We start from the raw sequence: 11,684 nt of genomic DNA on the forward strand, positions 1-11,684 counted from the left end.
GGTGTGTGAAACGACATACGTTTCTCAAATACGAATTCAATTCAGGATATATTCGCGATACACCTTTTGTTCTTGTATTCTTTTTCAACTTGTTCGATCGACGGTTTTACACACGTATTCTTAATTCTCGTACGAGTTAAAATTCTCATCGTTCAATAATTCCTTCGAAAGAAGATTCGACTCGATCGTTCTTAAACAGAAGGGGAAAAAAGAATCTCGAAAGCGCGGATTAAACACGCGTCTGGGACGGTAAACACAGGGGAAACGTAGAAAGCCGTTAGAGAAGAATCGGGCAGAGTGGGGGCAAGCGTATTGCGCATATCTTTTCTGCGCATACGAATCTAATTGGCACTAATTTCCCGGGACCTGTTCCGGGAGAAACGCAAACAAGGAATAACGGGGATACGCTCAATCGGTTGCACAATATTGACCCTACCTAGGAGCAGGGAGGAACGAATGGAACATAATACTCGCCACCCCCGCACGGCAAACGAGCTGCCAAAGCGTTCCATTCATCCAGCACGAGTATTGACAGCCGGTCATTAGAAACGAGCGGCGGAAAGTACAGAGAGCTGGTTCGTTTCCATTCCTCGTTCCAAGCTATCGAAACCGAACGTGGACAACGGAACAACGCTGATAATTATTATTATCGGGGGAACGATTTTTTTTTACGGTAATTGTTATTGGAGCCGAGCTGCTCGAGTTTTTCCCCGATTGAAAATAATAAAATCGAGTTATTAGGTTATTATTTCTCGAATTTTACATACGAGACGAGAATTATTCGTGGGATAATTATTTTCGACGAAAATTCACGACTCGATCGAAATATCGTGTTTGAAAAATGATAAATAATCGCGTAAACCTGAGGATTCAAAATTGCGGAGACGTAAAGAAGAAACGTTGACTATCGGACGTATTTCTACGTCCAAAATTATCCAGGAAAATTATTCGTCAGGTTCGAACCGACGAAATACGCCCACGCCCGGTAGCGGATCACTGTGGATGGATCCATAAGCCTCGTAACGCGATACGGTGTGCTACCTGAGCCCTGAATTCTGTCTGTCTGCGCGTCAGGGCCTTGGAAACGTCAGTCCGGCTTTTCGACTCTTGACTTTGACTGACGTCCGTTATTGGCCCGATCGAAACGTTCGACGTTTCGCGAGATTGAACGATCTTTCGAGGGTTTATCGAGAGCATCTGCCTGCCTATGGAATCGGGGGTTCCAGACATCGATTACAATGCGGATAATATATATGTATATATATAACGTCTCTCATGGCGATTTATTCGTATATTTGCTTTTGGAGTGGAATTAATTCTCGAAATTTTTGCGTTTTACAATCGGTGAAAGGAAAGAAAAAAAAAATTGAACCGAATCGTATTTTCTCAAGCGTTTTGCAAGCCAATGCTACGTGACAAACGGATTGTCATAGTCGACTGGCTGCCAGTCGATACTAAGCATGACGATGGAAACCTCGGTCAATGAGCCATCGCAGAAACACCGAGCAACGATTTAAACGAGTATCGTGACCGCGTATTCTCTCCATTTTTCAAATATTTCTTTTTAATCTCTGCCTTTATTCTTTCTTCAACTTGGATTCGCTACATCGATCGATCATTATAATAATCACCAAATATCCAAGATCGAAGATTATGAAAAGATTATATTTCCATCATCGAGAGTGAAACAAAATAAAACTTCTCTTCTCCTCGATAACAAAGATATGATCCAATTAGCCAACGAAACGAACCTCGAAAAAGTCACCAGGACATATTCCCTAGGACTGGACCGAGCCAATCGAACGACGGGCTCACGAATTGTCCCGTTGATATGAATATTTGGAAGCAGTGAGGGGAGGGGACACGTGGCGGGCGATTCAGTGCAGCAGGGGGTGGCGTGCTCTGTGAACGGGCCGACCTTTGAACGTTGTCGCAGCCTTAGCCCTCCGCCCTTAAGCCCTCGGTAATTGCCAGCATCACGGGGGATCTAGGCGGCCGATCCACGCGAATCGGTGCGACTGCGTTTAATTACACGTCACGTACCGTTCAAACAGGCGACGTCTCTATTATCCTTCCGTTTCACACATATATATATATGTGCGTGGAGGAATAAAAAATAAAAAAACTTCCCCTGTTTCTTTCTTTTTGTCGTAGACTTGTTCCAGGATTTTTCGCGTAAATTGACACGATTTTTAGGATCTTTTTAGCCGAGAGGATTATCGTTTTTCTCTTTTCTTTTCTATATTTGAAGAGGAAACTTGACCTCGACGTTCGAAATGTTGAAAATTGGAAAGGAACGAAGATGGAAATACGTTAATTAAATAAGAAAGAGCTTCCCTTTGAAGATTAAATAAATAGGAGAATAGGAGAAAATTATCATTGGCAACATTCTAGCGAGATGGAAAATTGAAGTCGATATTCCGTTGTATAATGTTTCTTCTTTCTTCCTTCTTCTTTTTTCTCTTCTTTTCCAGCCAAGGAATAAAAAGGGCGAAACATCACGATCGTGCGGTCGGAATTCTGCGGTCTGGCTTGCGATATTCGCGGCTTGGAGAGGAGACCGCAAAGACAATCGAGATGGCCCCTCTCGGACGTTCATCTCGACTTTTACCACGCCCGGACGTGCACCGTTAACTCTTCGTATTGCGACTCCGTGTTTTTCACCCCCTCCCCGCAAAAAGAAGGAGAGAAAACACGCTTGATATTTCCAAATGCAAAGTTACGTTAGCGTTCGGTGAGGAGTCGAGAACTCCTCTTCTCGAAGGAAAAGGCGGAGGAGAGGCGGAAGTGGAACAGAGGAAGACAGAGAGACAGAGAGAGGGGGGAAAAAAAGAGCAGCGAGGCACGTTTTCCCTTTTCCACGTTTTATAATCCGCGAGCGAGAAAGGGGTACCCTTATTGTACGACATAATTTACTGTCTGCAAACAGACGGGGCGTCGATGTAAAACATGTGCAAACACGAGCCGGATTATACCGATGCGAACGTCTCTCGCCTCGCCGCCGCCCCTCGCGCAGCCCGCTTCGCTCGTTTTCTCGGTGCCGTTCTCGATTGAATGGAAACAGGGATTTATTTCGAGCCGTGTAAAATGACTCGAGTTGAATTGAGTCGTACGTACGTGTATATATATGTATATCCTCTTCACGTTTCACTCGAGGCGCGTCGTTTTTCAGGTAGGTGAAACGTCCACGAATCCTATTTTTCTCAGTAACGGTGGGGTGTAATTTAATCACGATATGCTTTTCCGCTCCGTTCGATGGAATGGTTCCTCGAGTTTGGGCATTAAATTTAGATTCTTGAACGATTCCCTCGGAAAGACTTTTCAAAGATGCTTATTTCGACTTTAGTTTAAAGAGAGGTATGTATTCGATTCGAAGAATTTTTAAGAAAGAATTCTTCATTCTTCAACGTTAGTTCCAGCTGGAATTTTAATTTATTAAATTAATGAATTTAAAAATACGTATCTGAAAAATTCTTTTTACAATTCTTAAGAAAGTTAGAATCTCCAGTTTCATCATTACTTCATTCTTCAACTGTTTCTTAAACTGATTAAATGAATTTAAATGAATTTAAAAATATCTGAAAAATTCTTTTTAGAATTCTTAACAAAATTAGAATCTTCAGTTTTATTCATTCTTCAACATTAGTTCCAGCTTTGTTTATTAAATTAATGAATTTAAAAGTACATATCTGATGCAAAAATTCTTTTTACAATTCTTAAGAAAGTTAGAATCTCTACTTTTATCATTACTTCATTACAACATCAGTTCCAGCTGGAATTTTAATTTATTAAATTAGTGAATTTAAAAATACATATCTGAAAAATTCTTTTTACAATTCTTAAGAAAGTTAGAATCTCCAATTTCATCATTACTTCATTACAACATTAGTTCCAGCTGGAATTTGTTTATTAAATTAATGAATTAAAAAATACATATCTGAAAAATTCTTTTTTCTTAAGAAAGTTCTTAAGAAAGTTAGAATCTCTATTTTCATCATTACTTCATTACAACATCAGTTCCAGCTGGAATTTTAATTTATTAAATTAGTGAATTTAAAAATACATATCTGAAAAATTCTTTTTACAATTTTTAAGAAAGTTAGAATTTCATAATTTCATCATTACTTCATTCTTCAACTGTTTATTAAACTAATGAATTTAAAAATATCTGAAAAATTCTTTTTACAATTCTTAAGAAAGTTAGAATCTCTATTTTCATCATTACTTCATTACAACATTAGTTCCAGCTTTGTTTATTAAATTAATGAATTAAAAAATACATATCTAAAAATTCTTTTTTTCTTAAGAAAGTTCTTAAGAAAGTTAGAATCTCCAATTTCATCATTACTTCATTACAACATTAGTTCCAGCTGGAATTTGTTTATTAAATTAATGAATTTAACTGTATTGCGAAGAGTTTTAAGATTCTAAAGAAAGTTTGACTTTTCCTCTTGAAAAAGTAAAAATCTCCAATTCTGTGAATCGCAGGACGACAAGATTAATTGTACACGCCAAAGTGTATTTGATTTGTATTATCCAAGAATTTTAGAATTCCTAAGAAATAATTTTAAAAATGTATATATATAAATACAAGAGCGAGAGGAAGGAGAGCGCAATTAACGAGATTCGACGAGGGTCGACGAGGATTAATTGGCGCCAGGGCTGAAAGGAGAAGAAAGAGAAAAAGAGGATCCCCCTCGAAAGGGGGAAACAATTTCGCGAGAAGAGAGCAGCGAGGGTCGGACCCGGATCGATACGCCGCCGGTTCACCGAGCTTTCCTCCTCCTCCTCCTCGCCTCCTCCCTGGTATCCATGGCGACGCGATAGCAATGGCCGACGCGGACGTCGCGGCGCCTGCGTCCGCTCCGCTCATTATAATTGAATTTCCCCTCGTGGCAAAAAAGACGCCTTCCTCCTCCTAACGAGGATTCTCGATTCTTCTCCCTCTCGCTGAAAAATTCTCGTTAAAGTAAGTAAAATAAAAAGTTACCATCTGTAGATATATATACGCATAAAATATTCCTTCTCGTTTAAATTTTTCTGAAAAAAGATTTCGCCAACTCCACGAAGAGACGTGTATTCTATTGTTCACGGGAAATTTCACGGACCTCGAGACGGTTCTCCTTGCAACAGCGAGAACACTCGTGTTCCGTGGCGCGAGAAATCAGCGGAGATCGATCGTCCATTATTGCGAGACGCCACGCATCGCCTCCTCCCTCTTTTCCATTCCATTTTAAGGAAGGAAGAAAAGAGGGGGAGGGAAAAAAGGGAAGGAAGAAAGTATCCGTTGCGCATGGCGGAAGATAAAAATCGTTTCGATCGTCTCGAAGGACGGCTCCCTTTGAAACCTATTTTTCCATTCTTCCTCTTTCCAAGATTTCTCTAATCTTCCCTCACTTTATTCAAGGATATTATCGGGAATATCTTTAAAAAATCTTGGAAACGACCAGGATAAATGACGAGTAAAAAAGAATCGATCACAAAAAGATCTAATACCAAATCTAATTAAATCTCGAGTTGGAGGAGCACAAAAGTTACGTCGTACGAAATTAATTCGTATCGTTGGGGTGGGCTTGCTCGTTTCGCGACTTGATTTTCTCCGTTCTTTTTTTCTTTTTTTTTCCTCTCTGCCAACGGAGATAAAAAATTGGAAAGAACGGATCGCAAGCGACAGGTTCAGGGTTCGGGATCATCGATAAGTGGTAATTGATTTCACGCCCCTTGATTTACGACCGAGCCGACACAAAACCTCGCTTTTGGGGTAAAAATTCAGCGAATCCAACCCCATCGTTCCTTCTATCTTAACATGTGTTACCCCTTCTGCTCCCCGAAAATGGGGTTGGAGGGAAATTTCCATCTTTATGTTTATCGAAAAATCTGTGACTTTTGCGATCTTATCGATTTGTAATTAATATATATATATATATACACAATAATTTTCAACGGCTCCAATCCAAGATGTAATCATAAAATACCAAGGCTCGTCGAGGAAAAGTCGACAATTAAACTGTTTCGGTCGAAATGAAAACAATTGCGCTCTATCGGTGGAAATGCTTCTTTATTAATTTTTTCCTGCTTCGAATGGTGGCAACAGTTATTCGGAGGCACGGGCCACCGGGCGTGAAAGCGAGTTTAACGTCGAATAAATCAAAATAAAGGGGGGAGGGGTGCCACGTAGGATCCCGCTGGGCGACGGGTCAGAAAGATGAGGGGTGCTCGAAAGAGTTACCTGCTTAACGTACCCGAGATCCTCGTTGAGCGCACGCCTCGCGAGGATCCATGGTGCGTGAGCATCGACCAGTGAAATTTTTATTAACGCTCTCTCTCTGTCCGTCTTTCAACGGGTGTGAAACGTCAAATATTATTTTTCTCTACCTTGGCCAATTTTTCCAATTTCCAAGACGATCGAAAACCGATGGGTTTCTTGCTGAATCGAAGAGAATCGAGGAATTTATTCAGAAATTCAGTCGGCAGAGGAAAGCGAGCAGACTTTGTTAAACGCGTACGAGGGGGTTTATATAAGTTTTTAGTTGAAGTGAATTTGTTCGCGGTGAGAGACAGGAAGAGTAAGTTGGACATAAATTAGAGTCCATTATTACACGCTCGGCTGCCCTTTCTGTTTGCCTTTCCCATGTACCACGGAATAATCCACGATTTCGGCCGACTTGTATCGCGCCTTCGCATTATCCCGAAACGGGTAAATACGCCGGCAGCCTGCCCTGGAATCGGCTTAAACGCCGTCTCGCTGACGTATTGACGCCGAAAGGGGTCGAGAGCGCACCGTTCCAAACAACAAATTCTCGCCCATTTTCAACCTCCAAGCAAATTTCTTCTCAAAAATTATTATTATTTTTATTGTTATTACAACAAGGATAAATCGTCGATTCTAGAAAGAGTAAGTTATTATTTTATTAGTGGAGGAGGAATTAATGGAAAATTTGATAATCCTCGATTATTTTCGTTTTCGAGTAGATTTCTTCAAAAATTATTATTTTTATTCTTATTATAACAAGGATAAATCGATTCTAGAAAAAATAAGTTATTATTAGTGGAAAATTTGATGAATTTTGATTCTCAAAAATTATTATTATTTTTATTGTTATTATAACAAATATAAATCGTCGATTCTAGAAAAAATAAGTTATTATTAATGAAAAATTTGATGATTCTCGATTCTCAAAAATTATTATTATTTTTATTGTTATTATAACAAATATAAATCGTCGATTCTAGAAAAAATAAGTTATTATTAGTGGAAAATTTGATGATCCTCGATTCTCAAAAATTATTATCATTTTTATTGTTATTAATAACAAAGATAAATCGTCGATTCTAGAAAGAGTAAGTTATTATTTTATTAGTGAAGGAAGAATTAATGGAAAATTTGATAATCCTCGATTATTTTCGTTTTCAATCTCCAAGTAGATTTCTTTGTTCTCAAAAATTATTATCATTATTATTGTTATTATAGCAAAAATAAATTCTAGAAAAAATAAGTTATTATTAATGGAAAATTTGACGATCCTCGATTATTTTCCAACTTCCAAGTAGATTTCTTTATTCTCAAAAATTATTATTGTTATTATTTTTATTGTTATAAAAAACACAAAAAATCGTCAATTTTAGAAAGAGTAAGTTATTATTAGTGGAAAATTTGATGATCCTCGATTATTTTTGTTTTCACTTCCAAGTGAATTTCTTTGTCCTCAAAAATTATTATCATTATTATTGTTATTATAGCAAAAATAAATCGTCGATTCTAGAAAAAATAAGTTATTATTAGTGGAAAATTTGATGAATCTCGATTCTCAAAAATTATTATCATTTTTATTGTTTTTATAACAAAAATAAATCGTCGATAAAAAGAATAAGTTATTATTAGTGGAAAATTTGATCCTCGACTATTTTTGTTTTCACTTCCAAGTGAATTTCTTTGTTCTCAAAAATTATTATTATTGTTATTATAATCTCCAATTCTAAAAAGGGTAGGATCTTGATCATTTTCGTTTACGACCTTCCAAGCAAATTTCTTCCTACTCAAAAACTATTATTATTATTATTACTGTTGTTACAACAATAGATACATTCTAGAAAGAGTAAGGTCAGAAAAGTTAAGAAAGAATCGGTATAAGAAAAATTTTATCGGTTGTTATTAGTAGAAGAAATGGAAAAGAAAATGGCAAGGGAAAGTTCCTTCTTACTTACTCAGGTATTAATCCGTATGGAATCCATCCATTATGATCTAAATGACGCGAGAACATACTATTCTGTCCTAGATTATTTTCATTCAACCTTCGGGCAAATTTCTTAAAAATTACTGTTATTATTTTCAACAAGACGAATCATTAATTCCATAAACTGTAATATTAATTTTTAAAAGAGAGACATGATACGATGAGGATATATTAAACATTCCTCGTAAACCATCAATTAAATCATCAATTCTGAAAAGTTAAAAAAAAATTATTACTACGCCACTGGAAGAGGAAGAAGCATAAAGAATGCACAATTCTATTCCAAACATTCTTTGACCGTTCAAAAGAGCAAATCATTATCACAGAAAAAGAAGAAACACAAAGTTTATAAATACACGATTCCAAACAATCCGTTCAACTTCCAAGCGAATATTTCCTTAAAAAATTATTATTATCCCGAAAAACGCACAACTCACCGATTCTAGAAAGAGTTATTGCCACGAAAAAAAGAAGAAAAGCGTAAACAGTACCCACCCACCTATGATCCACATCTCGTAATACCATTCACGATATCCTCCTGGCTTCGAGCCAAATGCACGTACGCATGTTCCATACGGATTAGCTTCTTTTTCAGGCCCACCTTTGATCCGTCGAATTTCGAGGAGGAGAGGGACAGACATAGGCGCGATTCCAGGCGGAGAAAGGAGGGGGAAAGCAAGCATCGAGACCCGGCTTAATCCCCGATTCAGCCCTCCCCTCCTCCTTGGACGGCCGTTCAACGAAGGTAAAGGATCTCTCTTTAAGGAATCTGTAACGCTATCCTGTTTACACACAGGATCCTCTTCATCTATGGCGTCGGTTGTATTTTTATATTTATACCCTGCAAGCGGACACATCCTACGGGCTTCCAAACTCTCTCTTTCTTCTTCAAATTTTTATATTGTACAGCGTACGTTTATCATTATTATTATCATTATTGGCTGTTGGAAGGAAAGGAAATGAATAGAGAGTTTTTTTCGTCGAATTTTTTCCATTTTTCAACGTTCCAATATTCTTATTCAAATTCCAAGAATACTTTTTATTCATTTGCGAAAAATTTCTTTTTTTTCCTAAAAAAGAAAAATCGAAGAGAACGAAGGAAGGAGAGAAAGAGAGAGAGAGATCGTCCTATCTCGATGAATGGAGCTGGATGCGTCGACGTTACGTTTCAATCGAGGAAGAGACGAGAAGAAAGAGGAGAGGAAAAACGGTTGAAAAGGTGTCCAGCAGGTAGAGGAGGAGGAGGTTCCTTTTAGTGCCATTTCGTGCCATTTACACCTCGACAACTTGCAGCTCTCTCTCTCTCTCTATATATATATATATATATATACATGTATTTTCAGGCGAGATCGAAGGAGGATGGAGCCCTCTTTGGACTTCTCCGTTGGCTTTATTGTCGGAGCTGCCTATACACGGTGGCCATTGACGAAACGACTTCCCGTCACGCCATTGCTCGCAGCTCGTTTCCCTTTCATTCATCTCCTCTCCAACTTCTCTCTCTCTTTCTTCCCAAGCCTCGTCCAAGGATCAAAGGTAAATTTAACGACGATCTCTCGCTTTTCGAAAATCCGTGCGATTTTTCATTTCCCCCCCTCTCTCCGTGTCGGAACAGGTAGCTGGAATTCCTCGCCGCTATTAATCCACCAGAAGTCGAGTTTACACGAGAGAATTTGTCAAGAAGAGGAGCCGAGCAGTGTCTCTCATTTAATCTCCCTTATCCCTCCCCCCTCGAAGAAAGAAAAATTGAGAGAATCGAACGAGGTTTCGCTCTCGATGCGAAACAATTGCAAGGGGAATTTTTTGGAAAATGGTACTTTTACACCCGAGCCGCTCGATCCAAGGGGGAGAATTAAAGAATTTTGATGATCGAAGAGAGACAGGCGCGTCAACGTTTTCACCGTTTCTTCGTTGTATGATCGATGGTTTTTCACGTTCCTCGATCCGTGTAATTCGCACGCGTAAGAGGATACGAATGGAGTCATTGTCCGGCTGTCGTTTCCTTCGACGGCCGAGGACGGATCGGTTTGCGCATTTTTGGAAGGGAAAATAAGCGTACCTGTTCGGATTGGAAAAGGGGCCACGATTCCACGCCGATGCAAATGTCGGTTCCGCTTCTGTTACGCGCTTCAAAGAGGAGGACGCGACTTTTGTGCGGGCCGGGCCTCGATTTTACGGGAACGGCTCGAGGGGAGAAGCTCGATTCGAATAACTGGATCATCGTTTCCGCTTTCCCTTTAACCTCCAGACTGTTCCACCTCGCGATAACCGGTCGAATTTTTCCATTCTCGAGCAACGATTTATTCTTCTGGAATCAAATGTTGATCCCCGAGTGAGTGAAATTCGGAGAAATAGGTGAACAAATTTGCTTCGAGTAATTAAAAACTGTTATATTTCGAACTGCGATCTAAATAAATATCTAAGTGAATAAGACGATGATGGATGATTCGTAATAATATTTAATTTTCGATTTGATTCGATGAGCGAATCGAATATATTGGATCTGGGATCGAGTGTGTGAAATGATGGATACGAAACAAAGTTTTGCGGGAGGGGAGCTCGTAAAATCGCGAGCCCCGTCGGCCGGTTTTTCGAGATTCTAATGGAATATGATGTCAAGCTCGAGCCGCGGCGCTTACGTTGTAAATCTCGATGAATTATCGCCGTTTAAACGACTGTGAAATTAGCGGTTTAGAGTGCCGCTGTCTCGGGATCCTATGTATACGCGACTCGTAACTGTCTTCTAGGTGCTAAATTTCGCGCGAGCCCGTCCCGAGGATGAGATTTATATATAAACCAATTTCTCTCCCGCCTTATTTTTAACCTTTAATTTATTTGAGATTTATTTGCTCGCTTTAAACAGGAAAAATCCGAATACGACGCGCATCATCGCTCTGCAGTGATCGGATTATTTATCCTCTCTTTTTTTAAGTATTAATTATATTGTTAATCCGGTGTGGAGGGTCCCTAGGGTTCCCTAGAATTCTTATTAATTCTATGAGATTGCGTTAAAGCGAGAGACAATTAAATAAAAATAATTGAATAAAGAGATAAATTGTAGGAACGCTATTTTATTTTAGGTATTAGATTTATAAGAATATTAGTTCCCTAGAATTCTTAAATTCCCAATTCTTCCAACAATATTCTACAAAATCGCATTAAAGGAAAATGAATTCATTTAGGAAAGATTGTTGCCCAATATTCATTGATTGACAAGTTATTTTTATTTATATCGATAAATTATTCATAACGCAATTTTTTTTTAAGTATTAGATTTATTTAGATTTAAGAACGTTAGTTCCTAGAATTCTTAAATCAATTCTTACCCAGTTCTTCAAACAATATTCCATAAAATCGCGTTAAAGCGAGATAAATTCGAAGCGAGATGTTAATCCGTTGTAGAATTCCTCACCATCAATTTTCTATTTAAAGTGATATAGATTTAAAAGAACA

At 38.4% G+C, this 11,684-nt stretch overlaps 1 protein-coding gene across 1 annotated transcript; it reads right to left on the bottom strand.

Annotated features, from left to right (window-relative positions):
- Positions 1-6,582: 6,582 nt before the first annotated feature.
- On the bottom strand, positions 6,583-11,581 carry LOC107995028 (uncharacterized). Its single transcript, XM_062081101.1, is given in 4 exon segments — positions 6,583-6,745; positions 10,291-10,385; positions 10,387-10,539; positions 11,558-11,581. Coding segments are annotated over 4 exon segments (435 nt in total).
- Positions 11,582-11,684: the final 103 nt, after the last annotated feature.

This window comes from Apis cerana, linkage group LG11, assembly GCF_029169275.1.
Source record: "Apis cerana isolate GH-2021 linkage group LG11, AcerK_1.0, whole genome shotgun sequence".
Classification (NCBI taxonomy): domain Eukaryota; kingdom Metazoa; phylum Arthropoda; class Insecta; order Hymenoptera; family Apidae; genus Apis; species Apis cerana.